The 21,252-nt window shown below is 43.0% G+C and overlaps 1 protein-coding gene and 1 long non-coding RNA gene across 2 annotated transcripts in view; both read left to right on the top strand.

Moving 5' to 3' along the window:
• Positions 1-21,252, top strand: part of LOC143818266 (uncharacterized) — a 242,963-nt gene that overhangs the window by 118,748 nt on the left and 102,963 nt on the right. The gene's annotated exons all lie outside the window — the stretch shown is intronic.
• LOC143818263 (uncharacterized) lies at positions 1,249-4,844 on the top strand. Its single transcript, XM_077299617.1, has 2 exons — positions 1,249-2,360; positions 4,676-4,844. The coding sequence occupies exons 1-2, from the start codon at positions 1,350-1,352 to the stop codon at positions 4,826-4,828; spliced, it is 1,164 nt and encodes a 387-aa protein (XP_077155732.1). The 5' UTR covers positions 1,249-1,349; the 3' UTR covers positions 4,829-4,844.

Genomic DNA, 21,252 nt, shown 5'->3' with positions numbered 1-21,252 from the left:
TTATAAACGTGCAGGATCATAGATCATACATCAATTTTAACCTCCTTGGTTGGTTTATATTTTAGCACCGTGAGCGGACCCTTTGACATTGAATATGTACTTTGGGACTGTAAGCGACCACCAATATATAGTACAATTTATTCCCCAGTATGTTGTGGGGTCTGTTCCATTATATATACACGGATTCACATATATGTTTCACATGTATGATAATATGCTTTGTTTACATATTTATATGTATGTTATTATTTCTTTTTGTCATCTGTCTTTTTATTGCTATGCTCCTTTTTCTCCCTTTTTCTGTCTATTTTTGTCATTGTTTTTATGTAACTGTACACACTCTAAACACATGTGATGCGTTATTATTATTTTTTTGCATCTTTTTGGCGTCCCGTTTTTCCACTTTATTGGGGACGCCTCTAATCTATCTAGCGTTCCGGTTTACGTACATTTCGGGACGCTGCGGCGTTCTGTTTCTGTTTTTGAGCGATCTTAACTTTATCACTAAAAAAATGGCTGTAGCCATGGCCTTTTTATTGGGAATTGGTGGTGCGCATGCCCGGTGTCGTCCATCGTAGCCATCTTCTTGTGGACCTATCACTTACAAGTGGGGAGTGTCACACTTCTTGTGTTTGGAAGGTGGAGCTCCGCCTCTCATACACTCCCCACTGTGATGGCCCTATTGAGCGATGCACTCTGGACGCTACTGCGCATGCGCCGGCGTCACCGATTCTACTTCCGGGTCTATGATATAAAAACACAATGAGACACACTATGGATACACCCTGTTGAAAAAGCCACGCGAAACGCGCGTCCGGGGGGACCGAGCAAGGTGGGGAGGACACACCTGACTTACAATGGGTAAGCAGCAATTACATGTGCTTATGAATATATGACCTTTTGTACTCTGGGCTATTTGTGCCATATGAGTGGAACGTAGTAATTGTATTTGGTCATACATTCCTTCTATTTTTCTGAGCTGACGCTGCCACCCAAAAGGTGTATATGTGAACTCCCCCCTGACTTGGTCATTGCCGCATTTCCTCCTATGTGTCTTCTGCGATATGGCGGTATTAACAATACACCCATGTTTTGTATTTTTAATTCTGTTTTTGTATTGATTATTTAATAAACTTTTTGTATATTGTTCTCTAAATATGTTGAAGTGGACTCTTTTCCTCCGTGTTTTTGTTTATGTATTGATTTGGAGTAGTCCCAGAAGGGCACCTGAGGAGTGCCTAGAGAGAGTTGGTACTTACCACTCACACATACTGAGTATATTGGTGCTTCATGACTGTAATATTAAATATTGCTTTTCTGTGTTTCCCACAGCAGTTAGTCAGAAGTCAATGGATTTTCGTAGTCGGGACCAGACATGGTTGTCTCGGCTGCAGGAGGCCTTTAAGGAGGATAATGTCGGCTCTACTGTCGCGAGTGGTGGTGATTCTAGAGAGAGGATTGCCAGGCTGAGGTTATTGCTGCATAAAAGGACAAAGCTGTGGTGGAATAGGGCCACTTTGGGGCAATACCTGGCTCGCAACCTGATTCCGAGGGGCTTACGTGTCCAAATTTTCCCCTCTTATCCAATTGAAGACGAGGTATTTAAAACCGAATGGGAGAATATTGCTAATATATGTTCTAGAGGCTTCATCGGTTTGCTTATTAAACTTGATGAGACCAAACTAGCGGAATTGGAGAAGGAAATTGACGATATTCAACTATTTATAAAAGAAGATTTGACACCAGAAGCATTGGGGAAACTCAATGGTGACCTTGAGAGTGATTTCCTCAAATGGGAGCAAGAGATAAGTGCGGTCAAGACAAAAAAACTGCAAAGAGACAATTCAGACTACCGCGATAATCACGTATATAGGTGGAGGACAGGGAGAATGAGAACTCGCCCAACATCACTGGTTAGGTCGGGCTCAATGTCATCCGCCACTTCAGTGGATGAACTGAGTGTGACATCCGACCAATCTAAAAGCATACATGGTGATAGAGGGAGAAAAATACAACCCAATAGAGCTGCAAAAGGAAGATATACCTCCCAAAAGAGAAAATTTACCTCCCCTCCTACGTACGAGCGGAAGGCGAAAAATAACAACTTAGAGGTGATTAATCTATCTACCCATTCCCTCTCTAAAACCCAGTCTGAAGTCCTTAAACTTGGTCTTAATTTTGTTCCATCTAATCAGTTTAATTTTTTTACAGCTGTAAAAGACACGCATTTATTTTGTCGTAAATTACTACTGAAGAAGTTACACGCCCCTAAAAATTCTGGTAATCAACTTCCTAGTGACGTGGAAGCCGTTGCTTTATCGGCCCTGGAAGACCTACTTGAGGAACAACAACCAGATTCAGTAGGTAAATTTCCTTCTTCGATTTTGCCCAGATCATCCACCTTCCCCCCTTTGTCTCTGTGTCCACAGATAGACATTTTTTGCAGATTGGTCATTGAGGATCTAATTAAGATTCCAAGGGGACTCTACAATGACAACCTAACACCAGATCAAAGGAAGGCGCTGAGGGAGCTACAGGCTCTGGACACAGTAGTTATTAAACCTGCAGACAAGGGGGGGAATGTGGTGATCTGGCCAATTGAAAAATACGAAAAAGAGATATTTCGACAATTAAAGAACAAAGAAACATATCGGTGTTTACCCCAAAATCCCACCTCGGTTTTTTCAGGGGAGTTGGAGTATATCTTGGGGTTGGCGAGCGAGTCAGGTGTTGTCCCCAAAAGGGTCCTTGATGGACTTATGCCAAGGTCCCCTAAGGTGGCTACCTTCTATGCCCTGCCCAAAGTGCACAAAGATGCTGTTAATCCACCTGGGCGTCCTATTGTCTCTGGCATAGGAGGGTTATGCGAGAATATTTGTAAATTTATTGATTTTTATTTAAAACCTCTGGTGGAGACACTGCCCTCCTATGTCAGAGACACTACTGACGTGCTTAGAAGGGTGGACGGGCTGTCTCTGGAGGCGGGCATGATTTTAGTCACCATTGATGTGGAGTCATTATACACCTCGATCAGACATGTAGATGGTCTGAGGGCCACCCGCTTCTTCCTTGAGACTACCAACTGGGATGGCCATTTTTCGGAACTTATTTTGGAATTGCTTGAGTTTATTTTAACCCACAATTATTTTGTTTTCAAAGATAAATTTTATTTACAGTTGCAGGGCACTGCAATGGGCGCGGCGTGTGCGCCTTCGTATGCAAATTTATTTTTAGGTTACTGGGAAAGGTGTATTTTCCAAGGCGATGGCGCACACGCCGCGGACCCAGTGGTGGGCTGGTTTCGCTACATTGATGACATTCTGATGGTGTGGAATGGTAGCAAAGCCAGCCTATCCAAATTCATGCAGGCCCTGAATATTAACAACTTTAATTTAAAATTCACGTATACTTGGCATTCTAGGGAAATTAATTTTTTGGACATTACGCTGTGTGTTGCCGAGGATGGCTCTATTGAAACAGATCTGTATCGCAAGGAATCCTCTGTGAATTCCTTGCTTCATGCCTCCTCGGCACACAACTACTCGGTTATAAAAGCCATCCCAGTTGGACAATTCTTGAGGAATAGGCGGGTGTGTTCTACGGATGCCCGCTTCGAGAGACAGTCCGCCATCCTCACCGAACGGTTTAGGGCAAGAGGATACAGTCGTCGTAGCATTAGGGCAGGGTATGGAAGGGCCAGACATACACGGAGAGAGGACCTACTAGGGGGGTCGAACAGGTCAGGAGCGAAGGATGAGATGGCAATCAGATTTATCTCTACTGCGAATTGCCAATGGCACCGTATTCGTGAGGTGTTAAGCAAACATTGGTCCGTGTTGCAGACCGATAGTGTCCTGGCCCCATATCTCACAAAATCTCCTTTGATGACACAAAGGAGAGCCAGAAACCTGAAAGATACTCTGGTAAGCAGCCATTATATCACCCCAAAAAATAAAACATTTCTTGGTGCGAGGAGTCCCAGACAGGGATGTTTTCCTTGTGGTTCATGTGTTGCGTGTCCGAACATCCTTAGATGTGGGACCTTCAAGAATTTTGATGGGAGCAGGGAATTTAAGATAAGAGAGTACATCTCATGTAACACTACTTTTGTGGTCTATTATGCGACCTGTCCCTGCTCCCTGATCTATGTCGGTCTCACATCTAGGGAACTTAAGGTTCGGACGCGCGAACACGTAAGGGATATCTTGGCAGGTAAAGAAGTAGAAGACCCATCGGTCTTAAAAACATTACCCAGGCACTTTCGACTGTTTCACGGATCTGACCCTAGGGGCTTAAAAGTGAGAGGGATAGATGTGATACATGGAGGTGTCAGGGGGGGCAATCTGACCAAGTTACTCGCACAGTGTGAATGTAAGTGGATTGTCACCCTTGACACCCTTGCCCCTAAGGGACTTAATGAACAGCTTAGCTTCGCTCCTTTTCTGTGAGAGTCCCGTGGGTTCTCCTTCGTGTTCTATATATTATTTGGTTCCAAAAATATACTTCCATAATTTTTCGGCTCTGTCCTGACATGCAGCAATATAATGAGGATGTAATGTGGAAAATATTCCATGTCCCTTGACCTGGCTGTCCTCTCTTGGGTGATTTTTTCACCACTCGCTTTTAATATTTTTATATATTTACGTCTTGTTGTGTGTTTTTCTTTTCTTTTTAGTTTTTATTAGTTATCCATGGCTACGCACTGGTGATGACGCCGCAGCAAAACCCGGTGAACGTCTCGGAATCTGAAGAGAAGGAGTGTCCTGTAGTTTCTGTCTATACGTTGTCCACGTATAGGTTCTTATACGTGGTTTATGTTTTCTTATGAATCTGCACTTTATGTAGTCTCTATACGCTAACATTATTCTTTAGTGAATGTTTGTATGAGTTGTTAGCATGTTTATATTATTTGGTTTAGTTCAGGAATTGGGGGTCTTTAGTTATTCACTAAGTTTCACTTGATATCCCTGCGCTTTTTATAAACGTGCAGGATCATAGATCATACATCAATTTTAACCTCCTTGGTTGGTTTATATTTTAGCACCGTGAGCGGACCCTTTGACATTGAATATGTACTTTGGGACTGTAAGCGACCACCAATATATAGTACAATTTATTCCCCAGTATGTTGTGGGGTCTGTTCCATTATATATACACGGATTCACATATATGTTTCACATGTATGATAATATGCTTTGTTTACATATTTATATGTATGTTATTATTTCTTTTTGTCATCTGTCTTTTTATTGCTATGCTCCTTTTTCTCCCTTTTTCTGTCTATTTTTGTCATTGTTTTTATGTAACTGTACACACTCTAAACACATGTGATGCGTTATTATTATTTTTTTGCATCTTTTTGGCGTCCCGTTTTTCCACTTTATTGGGGACGCCTCTAATCTATCTAGCGTTCCGGTTTACGTACATTTCGGGACGCTGCGGCGTTCTGTTTCTGTTTTTGAGCGATCTTAACTTTATCACTAAAAAAATGGCTGTAGCCATGGCCTTTTTATTGGGAATTGGTGGTGCGCATGCCCGGTGTCGTCCATCGTAGCCATCTTCTTGTGGACCTATCACTTACAAGTGGGGAGTGTCACACTTCTTGTGTTTGGAAGGTGGAGCTCCGCCTCTCATACACTCCCCACTGTGATGGCCCTATTGAGCGATGCACTCTGGACGCTACTGCGCATGCGCCGGCGTCACCGATTCTACTTCCGGGTCTATGATATAAAAACACAATGAGACACACTATGGATACACCCTGTTGAAAAAGCCACGCGAAACGCGCGTCCGGGGGGACCGAGCAAGGTGGGGAGGACACACCTGACTTACAATGGGTAAGCAGCAATTACATGTGCTTATGAATATATGACCTTTTGTACTCTGGGCTATTTGTGCCATATGAGTGGAACGTAGTAATTGTATTTGGTCATACATTCCTTCTATTTTTCTGAGCTGACGCTGCCACCCAAAAGGTGTATATGTGAACTCCCCCCTGACTTGGTCATTGCCGCATTTCCTCCTATGTGTCTTCTGCGATATGGCGGTATTAACAATACACCCATGTTTTGTATTTTTAATTCTGTTTTTGTATTGATTATTTAATAAACTTTTTGTATATTGTTCTCTAAATATGTTGAAGTGGACTCTTTTCCTCCGTGTTTTTGTTTATGTATTGATTTGGAGTAGTCCCAGAAGGGCACCTGAGGAGTGCCTAGAGAGAGTTGGTACTTACCACTCACACATACTGAGTATATTGGTGCTTCATGACTGTAATATTAAATATCGCAAATGTGAAACCAGCCTAACATCAGTGGCATTTACCCCCACAATAAAAGGATGTTCTAGATCAATCAATACAGGGTTGGATGAAAAATATTTTTTTAACTAATTGAAGACATGAATTACCTCACATCAGCCTTTTTCAAAGGTAAATTAATCAGTAGTTTAGCAATCTTGAATTTTTTTTAATAAAACTACCTTAGTAATTAGGAAACTGTTACACACTGGTTTCTGGTATCCCAGGCTTCTCTCCGTTCGCCTGGATTTGCAGCCCTGTGCTGTGCCCCATGTTGTTTTTTGCATTCTTCCCATTGTGAATTCATGACACCATCTCTCTAGACTAATTTAAGGCCCATTGACACAAACACCTGTGTCTTCGGATCGAGTTTCTAGACCGTTAATATTTGGTGTGCTCCACCTTATGTCCATACTGTGTTTACTTTCTTTGATTCATGCTGGATTATACTTCACCAATCATGCGGTTCCTGAATTTACAGAGTTTGCAAAGTCTTCGCTGCAATCGTGCCCTCGAACTTACTGCATCAATGCCTAGGGTCTCTGTGCCCATCCACACTTGGGGCTTTTGAGGGGATTCATTTCACCTGGTACACCCTGATAGAATCCGAAAACCATGGCTTCTAAATGTGCATTAGTCACGGCATCATTACAGTTGGATACAGTTGACCTGCCTGGACTGGTGATGCAACTTGTAAATTATTGCGAGATTGTTGGGGCTGTGCGGGATCTCACAGCCGGTGTGGACACACTCTCCCAGATTTCTTCAGTTTCTCCACTAGCTCCTTAACATCTGCAGCAGCCTAATACGTACCTGCATCACTATGCCTGAGAGACAGCTCATATTTGCCCACTCTTTTTGATGAATACATTAAGGCCTGCTTGGGCTGTGTGAACCAAAGCACTGTACATTTTGAGTTATGTCTCCAACAGTATTTTTTTTACCTGTCCAAAGTGGCATTTATTTTTTCTGTGCTATCTGATGACGTTTTTCAAAGGGCTTGTAGGAGTGGAATGACCCTATGATTCATTCTCTACCATCTTTTCTTTCTGCCTTCCATAAAAGTGTTTGATGAACTGGGTTGTTTCTACTTCACTGCAGATTTCATACTGGGGATTAGAAAGGGGCTAGCTCTGTTGGACATTATGCCATCCAGTTCTGCAACCAGTCTGGTGAATTTACATGGAACAATTACGCTCTCCTGGCTGTTTTTTATGCTGGTTTATCCTATTGGATCAAAGATGAACTCACTGGTAGAGATTTGCTGTTCTCCCTTGATGACTTGATTTCCCATGCCACCTCAGTGGACTTGCATTTTAAAAAATGGTTTAAAGAAAAAAACTCTTTATTCCCATGTCTCACATTCCAAAACATCTTCAAAATCTCCTTCCAGAATGGCTTTACTGGAAACCCTGCCCTTTGACTGGAACAGATTATCTTCAGCTGAAAGATCCCATCTCCTTACTGGCAGACTTTGTATTGTGGATCATAATTGCACAAATTGTTCCAAACTAAAGGAGAAACAGGGAGAACTTCAGACCCTAGGCAAGGAGGGAGGGCATCACCCTGTTGTGCTCCTTGTCGGGTTTTGCATGTTGTCCACCATGGATCCATGACATCATGTCACTAGTCCTATGTAAGGCCCATTGACACACACCTCTGTCTAGGGATTGAGTTTCTATGTTTGGTCTGCTCCACCGTCTGTCCATATTGTGTATAGTTACTTCTATTCCTGCTGGGTTACACATCATCCACCCTACAACTTCTATGATTCCAGAGAATGCCAAGTCCTTCCTGCCAATGTGCCTTCATGCTTGCTGTATCCACCTTGTAAGATTGCGCTCACTAACGCATTGGGGAATTCTCGCTTGGCACAGGATTCAAGCAAACGGGCAGGTTTTTTCACTTAAACACAGTCTATACAGTTTATTATGGCATCATAAAACGGGTTATGCACAGTTCACTTCACAAAAGTTACAGCTTTATCTTAGACACTTCAGGTACAGCTTTGTCTCACAGACACTAAACATGCTGGACCTCTCACTTTGTCCAGTTACCATGGGTGTCTGTACGCCGAACAGTTCATAGACTATCACAAGCACCAACAGTCAATGGTACCTTATGGGAGCCCCTGCTCCCCCTGCTGACTCCTCGTCAGTCCTCTCTCCTGGGGAAACTGCCTTACGGGGTTCACCAACTTGCCTGGCCGGCATGTTGTGAATTTGCTTTTTGGCTCCCTCTAGTGGTTACTAGTGATTTGACTCTGGGTATGTCAGTCATCCCTTGTATGCTCACCTGGGCCGTTAGTTCAGGGGTGTTGCTATATAAGCTCCCTGGACCTTCAGTTCAATGCCTGGCAACGTTGTAATCAGAGCTAATCTGTTGTGCTCTTGTCTACTGATCCTGGTTCCTGCTAGATTAAGCTAGCCTGCTTTCTTGCTTTTTGCTATTTGTTTTTGTTTGCATTTTTGTCCAGCTTGTACTTAATCTGTATCCTGTCCTTGCTGGAAGCTCTAGGGAGCTGGTGTTCTCCCCCCGGGCCGTTAGACGGTTCGGGGGTTCTTGAATTTCCAGCGTGGATGTTTGATAGGGTTTTTGTTGACCATATAAGTTATCTTACTACATTCTGCTATTAGTAAGCGGGCCTCTCTTTGCTAAACCTAGTTCATTTCTATGTTTGTCATTTCCTCTTACCTCACCGTTATTATTTGTGGGGGGCTTGTATCCTACTTTTGGGGTCCTTCCTCTGGAGGCAAGAGAGGTCTTTGTTTTCCTCTTCTAGGGGTAGTTAGTTCTCCGGCTGGCGCGAGACATCTAGCGACCAACGTAGGCATGTTCCCCGGCTACTTCTAGTGTTGGCGTTAGGAGTAGATATATGGTCAACCCAGTTACCACTGCCCTATGAGCTGGATTTTTGTACTTCGCAGACTTACCTATTTCTCTGAGACCCTCGCCATTGGGGTCATAACAGTTTGCCAGGCCAGTATTAAATGTTAAATGCATTGCAGAAGCGGGATTATAAGAAAGAAAATTCTGAGTTTTTTTTTTTTTCCTCTCTCTCATTTTTTTTTTCTTTTCCCCTTTACCTCTGAGTGGCTCAAGCTTGCTGTAGACATGAATGTCCAGACCTTGATTACAAGTGTGGACCAGCTTGCTGCTCGTGTGCAGGGCATACAAGATTATGTTACCAGAAATCCTATGTCAGAACCTAAGATACCGATTCCTGAATTGTTTTTCGGAGACCGATTTAAGTTTAGAAATTTCAGGAATAATTGTAAATTATTTTTGTCCCTGAGACCCTGTTCATCTGGAGACTCCGCTCAGCAAGTGAAAATTGTTATTTCTTTTTTACGGGGCGACCCTCAGGATTGGGCCTTCTCGCTGGCGCCAGGAGATCCGGCATTGGCGGATATTGATGCGTTTTTTCTGGCGCTCGGTTTACTTTATGAGGAACCCAATCTTGAGATTCAGGCAGAAAAAGCCTTGCTGGCTATGTCTCAGGGCCAGGACGAGGCTGAAGTGTATTGCCAAAAATTTCGGAAATGGTCCGTGCTGACTCAGTGGAACGAGTGTGCACTGGCCGCAAATTTTAGAAATGGCCTTTCTGAAGCCATTAAGAATGTGATGGTGGGTTTCCCTATTCCCACAGGTCTAAATGATTCCATGGCCCTGGCTATTCAAATTGACCGGCGGTTGCGGGAGCGCAAAACCGCAAATTCCCTTATGGTGTTGTCTGAACAGGCACCTGATTTAAGGCAATGTGATAGAAAAACCGCAAATTCACCTATGGTGCTGTCTGAACAAACACCTGATTTAATGCAATGTGATAGAATCCTGACTAGAAATGAGCGGAAAATTCATAGACGCCAGAATGGCTTGTGTTACTACTGTGGTGATTCTACACATGTTATCTCAGCATGCTCTAAACGTCTAACTAAGGTTGTTAGTCCTGTCACCGTTGGTAATTTGCAACCTAAATTTATTCTATCTGTAACTTTGATTTGTTCACTGTCATCTTATCCTGCCATGGCGTTTGTAGATTCAGGTGCTGCCCTGAGTCTTATGGATCTGTCATTTGCCAAGCGCTGTGGTTTTGTTCTTGAGCCATTAGAAAATCCTATCCCTCTTAGGGGTATTGATGCTACGCCGTTGGCAGAAAATAAACCGCAGTTTTGGACACAGGTTACCATGTGTATGACTCCTGAACATCGGGAGGTTATACGTTTTCTTGTTTTGCATAAAATGCATGATTTGGTTGTTTTGGGGTTGCCATGGTTGCAGACCCATAATCCAGTCTTGGATTGGAAGGCCATGTCAGTGTCAAGTTGGGGATGCCGTGGAAATCATGGGGATTCCCTGCCCGTGTCTATTGCTTCTTCTACGCCTTCGGAAGTTCCGGAGTATTTGTCTGATTATCAGGATGTTTTCAGCGAGTCCAGGTCCAGTGCACTGCCTCCTCATAGGGAGTGTGACTGCGCAATAGAGTTGATTCCAGGCAGTAAGTTTCCTAAGGGAAGATTATTTAACCTGTCGGTACCTGAACATACCGCTATGCGTTCATATATTAGAGAGTCTCTGGAGAAGGGGCATATCCGTCCTTCTTCTTCCCCTCTTGGTGCGGGAATCTTTTTTGTGGCCAAAAAGGACGGATCTTTGAGGCCTTGTATTGACTATCGGCTCTTAAATAAGATCACTGTCAAATTTCAGTATCCTTTGCCGCTGTTGTCAGACTTGTTTGCCCGGATTAAAGGTGCCAAGTGGTTCACCAAGATAGATCTTCGTGGTGCGTACAACCTTGTGCGCATTAAGCAAGGAGATGAATGGAAAACCGCATTCAATACGCCCGAAGGTCATTTTGAGTACTTGGTGATGCCTTTTGGGCTCTCTAATGCGCCTTCAGTTTTTCAGTCCTTTATGCATGACATTTTCCGGAAGTATCTGGAAAAATTTTTGATCGTTTATCTGGACGATATTCTGTTTTTTTCTGATGATTGGGACTCGCATGTAGAACAGGTCAGGATGGTTTTCAAGATTTTGCGTGAAAATTCTTTGTTTGTTAAAGGCTCAAAGTGTTTCTTTGGTGTTCAGAAGGTTCCCTTGTTAGGGTTCATTTTTTCCCCTTCTGCTGTGGAGATGGACCCAGTCAAGGTCCGAGCTATTCATGATTGGACTCAGCCCTCGTCAGTTAAGAGTCTTCAGAAGTTCTTGGGTTTTGCTAACTTTTACCGTCGTTTTATCGCTAATTTTTCTAGCGTTGTTAAACCTTTGACGGATATGACCAAGAAAGGCTCTGATGTAGCTAACTGGGCTCCTGCTGCCGTGGAGGCTTTCCAGGAGTTGAAACGCCGGTTTACTTCGGCGCCTGTTTTGTGCCAGCCTGATGTCTCACTGCCCTTTCAGGTTGAGGTGGATGCTTCGGAGATTGGGGCAGGGGCCGTTTTGTCTCAGAGAGGTCCTGGTTGCTCTACTATGAGACCTTGTGCCTTTTTCTCTAGGAAGTTTTCGCCTGCAGAGCGAAATTATGATGTGGGCAATCGGGAGTTGTTGGCCATGAAGTGGGCATTTGAGGAGTGGCGTCATTGGCTCGAGGGTGCTAAGCATCGTGTGGTGGTTTTGACTGATCACAAAAATCTGATGTATCTCGAGTCTGCTAAACGCCTGAATCCTAGACAGGCCCGCTGGTCATTGTTTTTCTCCCGTTTTGACTTTGTGGTCTTGTATTTACCAGGTTCGAAGAATGTGAAGGCCGATGCTCTGTCTAGGAGCTTTGTGCCTGATGCTCCTGGAGTCACTGAACCTGTGGGTATTCTTAAGGAAGGAGTTATCTTGTCAGCTATTTCTCCGGATCTGCGACGTGTGTTGCAGAGATTTCAGGCTGGTAGGCCTGACTCTTGTCCACCTGACAGATTGTTTGTGCCTGCTAGGTGGACCAGTAGAGTCATTTCCGAGGTTCATTCCTCGTTGTTGGCAGGGCACCCGGGATCTGGTGGCCAGGTCCTTTTGGTGGCCGTCCTTGTCAAGGGATGTGCGGTCTTTTGTGCAGTCCTGTGGGACTTGTGCTCGAGCATTGATGGGCATTGATTTGTCGTTTTCGTCCGCTTTTCATCCACAGACTAATGGACAAACGGAGCGAACTAATCAGACTCTGGAGGCTTATTTGAGGTGTTTTGTCTCTTCTGATCAGGATGATTGGGTGACCTTCTTGCCATTGGCTGAATTTGCCCTTAATAATCGGGCTAGTTCCGCCACCTTGGTTTCGCCATTTTTCTGCAACTCTGGTTTCCATCCTCGTTTTTCCTCGGGACATGTAGAGCCTTCTGACTGTCCTGGGGTGGATTCAGTGGTGGATAGGTTGCAGCAGATCTGGAATCATGTGGTGGACAACTTGAAGTTGTCACAGGAGAAGGCTCAGCGTTTTGCCAACCGCCGTCGCGGTGTGGGTCCCCGACTTCGTGTTGGGGATTTGGTATGGCTGTCTTCTCGATTTGTTCCTATGAAGGTCTCCTCTCCCAAATTTAAGCCTCGCTTCATTGGTCCGTACAAGATATTGGAAATCCTTAATCCTGTGTCCTTTCGCCTGGATCTTCCGGTGTCGTTTGCCATTCACAACGTATTTCATAGGTCCTTGTTGCGGCGGTACGTTGTGCCTGTGGTTCCTTCTGCTGAGCCTCCTGCTCCGGTGTTGGTTGAGGGCGAGTTGGAGTACGTGGTGGAGAAGATCTTAGATTCTCGTCTCTCCAGGCGGAGGCTTCAGTACCTGGTCAAGTGGAAGGGCTATGGTCAGGAGGATAATTCCTGGGTGGTCGCCTCTGATGTGCATGCGGCCGATTTAGTTCGGGCCTTTCACGCCGCTCATCCTGATCGCCCTGGTGGTCTTGGTGAGGGATCGGTGACCCCTCACTAAGGGGGGGGTACTGTTGTGAATTTGCTTTTTGGCTCCCTCTAGTGGTTACTAGTGATTTGACTCTGGGTATGTCAGTCATCCCTTGTATGCTCACCTGGGCCGTTAGTTCAGGGGTGTTGCTATATAAGCTCCCTGGACCTTCAGTTCAATGCCTGGCAACGTTGTAATCAGAGCTAATCTGTTGTGCTCTTGTCTACTGATCCTGGTTCCTGCTAGATTAAGCTAGTCTGCTTTCTTGCTTTTTGCTATTTGTTTTTGTTTGCATTTTTGTCCAGCTTGTACTTAATCTGTATCCTGTCCTTGCTGGAAGCTCTAGGGAGCTGGTGTTCTCCCCCCGGGCCGTTAGATGGTTCGGGGGTTCTTGAATTTCCAGCGTGGATGTTTGATAGGGTTTTTGTTGACCATATAAGTTATCTTACTACATTCTGCTATTAGTAAGCGGGCCTCTCTTTGCTAAACCTAGTTCATTTCTATGTTTGTCATTTCCTCTTACCTCACCGTTATTATTTGTGGGGGGCTTGTATCCTACTTTTGGGGTCCTTCCTCTGGAGGCAAGAGAGGTCTTTGTTTTCCTCTTCTAGGGGTAGTTAGTTCTCCGGCTGGCGCGAGACATCTAGCGACCAACGTAGGCATGTTCCCCGGCTACTTCTAGTGTTGGCGTTAGGAGTAGATATATGGTCAACCCAGTTACCACTGCCCTATGAGCTGGATTTTTGTACTTCGCAGACTTACCTATTTCTCTGAGACCCTCGCCATTGGGGTCATAACACCAGCATACATCAGTCAGTCCAGAGCTACCAAAGGACGGTAGCTTCCCCAACACAGATCATCCAGGTCCACAGTCTCTCAGGTGCTCCAGGAAGACTCCACTCACAGGAGCTTCCAACACAAATTGTCCAGGACCATAGTCTTACTGTGCGCTATTCAGGATGTCCAACCCACCTTGGACCGTCCAACACACTGGCATGTTCTCTTCAGGTCTCCTACTCCCAGGACATCCAACACAGGTTGTGCTCTTCAGGAAGCCTACTCCCAGGTCTTCCAACACAGGTTACTCAGTGCGCTATTCAGGATGTCTGTACCTACCGGGGACCGTCCAACACACAAGTATGTGACCTGTCCAGGTGCTATTCAGGACGTCTGTCCAACACCCCAGATCACCAGGTCCAAAGCCCCACCATGTGCTCTTCAGGGAGATGACACTCCCAACACATAGGCTCTCCAGGACCTTCCAGCATAGACCATTCAGGTCCACACCCAGCGACCCATGTGACCCACACCCTGGTCACATTATGAAGCTGTAACCACTCCCACAGGTGGAAGTGTGTATGTGTGGCTAGTTCGACCCGCCCATCTCTCATAACTAACCTAGTAAGTCTCCCTTCACATCTATACAAACACTTGTGGGAGTACAGGTCCCAAAACAACCACATTACATCAGACTTACCACGCAGACTCCATCTGCGACACATATCGGCCACTTACAATTCTGCCAGTCACTTTCACCACCATTATAGCAACAGATACGCCTCCATGCATATCCTGAGGAGCACACACACAGGGGTCACTGCATCACAACCTCTATACTAGATCAATGCGACAACTATACATTTTATAAGGGAGTCATTTTTTAGAATCTTACAGAAAAAAAATCAGTAACAATTTCAAATATTTCTGATAAAGCACTGTGTAACATTTTTTTATCAAATTTACATATAAAGATGCAGCAGCCGCGAACAGAGTCTCAAGAAAAAAATGGATTAAATAGGTTAAGCATCAATAAGCAAGGACAACTCCTTAGTAGTAGAGGGAGTCAAGCTTCACAATCACAGAAAATACTTTATTCTCATTTTGAATGAGTACAAAGACATTGGTGCAGTTAAAATATCATGATGGAAACATTTAAATGAAAGTAGATGGAATTTAAATTTTTCTCTCATGATATTTTAAATGGGACCTGTCAAAATAAATATTACTGTTATCCTGTAGATATGTAGGTAATCTGCTGGTTAACTGCGTTATAGCCCAATGCAGCAGGGAGAGAATGAACTTGATTCCTCCAATGAGCATTCGGTATTCAGTAATGGAGGTGGGGCGGTGACCGTTCAGGCACTGCTCTATGTATACATAGCAGCTGTTGTAACTGCCCTCCCGGCCTTGACCGACAGCTGGCCTTAATGCTGTTTGCAGAGAGACCAGGTGACAATGATGACAGTTGTAGTCAGCGCTATTCACAGACAGCTGCTGCTGACTGTAATTGTAATCATTGTCGCCTGGTCTTGCTGACCGCAGAGAGACCAGACGACAATGATGAGAGCTGCATACAGTACCCGGCACCTGGGAACAGCACTAATTGTCCTGTTTTTCCCCGGCAACGGTATTTGTCACACTGATGACACACGGATATCATCCATGTGTCATCAATGTGCACTTATGCAGCATGCATTTTGACCATGTTGCATGAAAAAAAGGTTATACCTGTGAGTTTTTTCACATTGACACACAGTCCGTGCTAAAAACTTGACATCTGAGCACCACCATTGAATTGAATACAAGGGGTGTGGTTGTGTCCGTTCTTAAAAAATGGACCAGAAATGGACATGAAAAATTAATGTATGAAGGATGCCAAAAACAGATTTTTTAAGGTAAAGTAAACATATAGGGAACAATAATTTTTACAATCATAGGGAAATACCTGTTTGCCTATGTAGGCATCTTCAGTCCTACTAGGCCCTAATGCTTTTCTGGTGAAAGTTATTTTAGTAAGATATGTCTCAGAAGTCCAAACTTGCTGCCTATATCCAGCTTTTGTCGCTTAACCCCTCATTATAGAGGTGAGTCCAATTTGCACGAGCTTCTCAAAAATTGTAGTAGTATCTGTCTATTTAAGGTAACCACTTTCTCTGTCAGTCATCAAGATAACAAAATACAGCAAATTGCCCTCTGTTTTTCACTCACTATTTATCAGGAAAATTCATTCAATCCCCACTATGGCTCTATAAGGACTTTCATGCATTTGCTGTATACAACCTCTCTTTGGTTGCACTTCAACCATGGTCCTGTACAGATGGCAGCTACACTTCATAACCTAAAACTAAACTTTATTAGACCAATAAAATATTATCACACCCCCTGTGCTGGTGGAAGTGATTGCCGTCAAACACAAAAAAATTGTGGAAAAGTATGTACTCCATCAATTCCAATATTAATCCATTATGTCTCTTGAAGTAGACAGCCCTATGATTTTACATAGAACTCCATGGCTTTTAAACCCATCGGATGTGTAATGCTGCTATAAAGGGCCTCAACATCTATTGATCCCAATAGAGTATCCCTGTCTATAGAGACACCATCAATATGAGCAATATTGGGTGGGGTGTGTCTGTATGTAAAATCGACCTTAAAACCCATCCTGCGTGATAATATAGGTGAATCTAATGAAAATGTAGAGTCTCTGTGGGTGGAGATAAGGGGAGGGGGAAAAAATAATAAATTACTGATAGGGGTTTGTTATAAATCTCCAAAACTAATGGAAGCAATGGAGAATATCCTCGTAAAGCAAATAGATGAAGCTGCGACTCAAGGAGAAGTCATTATTATGGGGGACTTCAACTACCCTGAAATAGATTGGGGAACAGAAACCTGCAGTTCCAGCAAAGGTAATCGGTTTTTGACAACTATGAGAGACAATTACCTTTCACAACTGGTTCAGGACCCAACAAGGAGGGGGGCACTGCTAGACCTAATATTAACCAACAGGCCAGACCGCATATCAAATATAAGTGTTGGGGGTCACTTGGGGAATAGTGATCACAAAATAATAAGTTTTCATGTAACCTTTAATAAGATGGGTAGTAGGGGGGTGACAAGGACACTAAACTTCAGGAGGGCAAATTTCCAACAGATGAGAGAGGATCTTGGTGCAATTAACTGGGACGATATCCTGAGACACAAAAATACACAAAGAAAATGGGAGACATTTATTAGCATCCTGGATAGGACCTGTGCACAGTATATACCGTATGGGAATAAACATACTAGAAATAGGAGGAAACCAATATGGCTAAATAGAGCTGTAAGGGGCACAATAAGGGACAAAAAGAAAGCATTTAGAGAATTAAAGGAAGTAGGTAGTGAGGAGGCATTAAATAAATACAGAAAATTAAATACATTCTGTAAAAAGCAAATCAAGGCAGCAAAGATTGAGACAGAGAGACTCATTGCCAGAGAGAGTAAAAATAATCCCAAAATATTCTTTAACTATATAAATAGTAAGAAACTAAAAAATGACAGTAAACGAAAAAAGAAAAAAGACAAGGCACTGGCACTGAATGGGCATGTAGTTTTGTAAATTATGTCGGCGAGGAGATCCCTCTTGAACTGAGGGGATGAAGCAACTCTTTAGAAGACGGGGGTGGTGCTATGCAAAAAGTACAGCAATCCAATGAAGTATGCATAAAAAAGAAAGAAAATTGCAGCACTCACCCCAACTGTTTCTTCAGTTCTTTATTCAAACGCAAGTATCCATGATAGGATGTGGCACAGAGACGGCTAGGGCTTATGAGGGGAGCAGGGATGTGCAAGGACGAGACGGACGACGGCCGTTTCGCGCGTTTGCGCTTCTACGGGTCCATGTGAAGTGGGCTTACAACGTCATTTCCCTTTATGGGATTTAGACAACATTGAAATTTACATAATTTTACATAGTTATTACACCACAGTGAATTAAAACCAACAACTTACTCGAACTGCACCGATCAGCCATGCAGCCATTAGGATGAACATTAAGATATCCCAATTAAATAAATACCGACATGTCTAGTTTTTCATTTAGACCCCAAGGACCCTGTGCGTTGGTCCTCAGGATCCACCTGGCTTCACGCTGCAAAAGAAGTCTATTGTGATCCCCTCCATATTTGGGGAAATTAACTTTTTCTAGCCCGGCGAACCTCAAAACATTAGGGTCGCCCGCATGGCATTCTTGTATGTGCTTAACTAGACGCACCCTGCCTTTTCCTGTAAGGATTGAATTGTAGTGCTCCCTAAACCGCACCATCAGAGGCCTTATCGTTTTGCCTATATAAAAGCGATTACAAGGGCAAAAAATAACATACACAATGAACTTACTCTTACATGTAATAAAATCTTTAATTGTGTGGGAATATGTTCCTATTTTTAACGGATTGTCTGTTATATGAAGAGCACACATACTACAGTTTCCACACTTGTGATTGCCAGGTGGGGTGGACGTGTCTATCCAATTTATATTGCGTTTTTCTACCCGATTTTTTACAATTAAATCTCCTATATTTTTTGAGCGCTTATATGAAAACAAAGGGGCGGTATTTGCAAAATCTGCATCTTTTTGGAGAATATGCCAATTTTTTCGAATTGCTGCGTGTATTATATTATCTATGGGAGTGTGCTTAAATACAAACGGAAATCTTCGATTTTTATCGTTTTTTTTGTTTCCATTTTTATTTTTATTTTTATTTTTATTCCCCTTCTCTAAGAGATCTCTTTGGGAGAGAGCAGCCGCGCGTTGCTCAGCTGCATCTAGCAAATGCTCCGGGTAGCCTCTTATTTTAAAACGCATTTTCAGTTCATGAATTTGTTTTTTGTAAATCTCCTCACAGTTGTTTATTTTTCTTAGTCTCACCATCTGACTAAAAGGGATGCCACATTTAGTGTGACGTGGGTGGGCACTATTAAAGTGTAAGACGCTGTTGGTAGCCGTATTTTTTCTGTGAACACTTGTTATTATTGAACCATCTTTAACTTCCACTTTCACATCTAAAAATTCCAATTCAGTACCCCCATAAGACGACGTGAATTTCATGTTCTCATCATTTTTATTCAAAAAATTAATGAAGTCTTGGAAGACCGCTTCGCCCCCATCCCAGATTATAAAGATGTCATCTGCAAACCGTAAGAAGAGGCGTATGTGCTTCAAATAGGGGTTTAGGGGTCCGGTGACATGCCTCTCCTCAAACACTGCAAGAAACAGGTTTGCAAAGACGCATGCCACCGGAGTACCCATTGCGGTACCTGTCTTCTGGCGATACCATTTATCCAGGAATTTAAACGTGTTGTTAGATAGAACAAAATTTAAACTATCTGCCACAAAAGATATAAAATCTTGTTCTTTATCTGTGTTCATTAAAACACTGCGAATTGCCTCTATACCCGTATGCTGCGGAATTCTAGTGTATAGACTAGTGATATCTATGGAGGCTAAGGCAAACGTTGGTTGCCAGATAAAGTTCTTCAGGGCCAGGAGAAAATCCCCTGAATCCTTAATGAAAGACGGTATTTCATATAGCAATGGTTTTAATAACCAGTCAAGCAATTGTGACAAAGGTTCTGTTATGGAATTAATTCCAGAAACAATTGGACGTCCTGGAGGTTTTTTATCATCCTTGTGGATTTTGGGGATACTATACCAATTTGGGTAACTAGGGGAGTCTGGTATTAATTTCTCCGCTGCTTTTTTAGAAATGGTCCCTTTTTCCACATACTTACGTAATAATGATCTTAATTTATCTTTGATGGCACTAGTGGGATTTTTTTCTAAAGGTTGATACGTATTTAAATCATTCAATTGAGATAGAGCTTCTTCTATATAATACGACCTATCTAGAATCACTAGATTGCCTCCTTTGTCCGCCTTTCTGATTATAACGTCCTCCCACCCTTGTATTTCTTTCAAAGCTTTTTGTTCGGGTGAGGACAGATTTTTTTGGGGCTGTGTATACAAAATTGCCTCTATGTCTTTAGTGACTAGATCCTCAAATAAATCAATATTGTTGCCTGGGGATATTGGGGGCATCCACCGTGATTTGACTCCACCTGCAAAGGGAATAAACTGTGGGGGTTCTTCTATTACTTCAATTTGTTTTTGTGAGCCCTCCTCTATATTATCAAGGTTAGTTAAGAGATCTATGATTTCTCTATCCTGTGCGTCTGGCTTTGAGCTTGCCATAAAGCCTAATTTACCCACCGTTGCTGGTGTATCAGTAGTAGCTAATGTAAGAGGACTATCTTTATTTTTACAAAAAAATTTATGAAGATGCAATTTACGCGTGCTTTTGAAAAGTTCTATTTTAAACTCTCCCAAATCGAATGGTTCCGGTAAGCAGAAATTCAGTCCACGGGAAAGGACTTTATGATGGTCTTCCGTTAATAATTTTTTTGACAAGTTTATAATCTGCAGGGATTCCTCATCATTTAAGACTGGGTTATCCACACTCAGTTACCAACAGCGTCTTACACTTTAATAGTGCCCACCCACGTCACACTAAATGTGGCATCCCTTTTAGTCAGATGGTGAGACTAAGAAAAATAAACAACTGTGAGGAGATTTACAAAAAACAAATTCATGAACTGAAAATGTGTTTTAAAATAAGAGGCTACCCGGAGCATTTGCTAGATGCAGCTGAGCAACGCGCGGCTGCTCTCTCCCAAAGAGATCTCTTAGAGAAGGGGAATAAAAATAAAAATAAAAATAAAAATGGAAACAAAAAAAACGATAAAAATCGAAGATTTCCGTTTGTATTTAAGCACACTCCCATAGATAATCTAATACACGCAGCAATTCGAAAAAATTGGCATATTCTCCAAAAAGATGCAGATTTTGCAAATACCGCCCCTTTGTTTTCATATAAGCGCTCAAAAAATATAGGAGATTTAATTGTAAAAAATCGGGTAGAAAAACGCAATATAAATTGGATAGACACGTCCGCCCCACCTGGCAATCACAAGTGTGGAAACTGTAGTATGTGTGCTCTTCATATAACAGACAATCCGTTAAAAATAGGAACATATTCCCACACAATTAAAGATTTTATTACATGTAAGAGTAAGTTCATTGTGTATGTTATTTTTTGCCCTTGTAATCGCTTTTATATAGGCAAAACGATAAGGCCTCTGATGGTGCGGTTTAGGGAGCACTACAATTCAATCCTTACAGGAAAAGGCAGGGTGCGTCTAGTTAAGCACATACAAGAATGCCATGCGGGCGACCCTAATGTTTTGAGGTTCGCCGGGCTAG

This window comes from Ranitomeya variabilis, chromosome 3, assembly GCF_051348905.1.
Source record: "Ranitomeya variabilis isolate aRanVar5 chromosome 3, aRanVar5.hap1, whole genome shotgun sequence".
NCBI classification, from domain to species: Eukaryota; Metazoa; Chordata; class Amphibia; order Anura; family Dendrobatidae; genus Ranitomeya; species Ranitomeya variabilis.
Note: the sequence above shows the minus strand (reverse complement) of the source record. Positions and strands in the feature narration are given on the sequence as shown.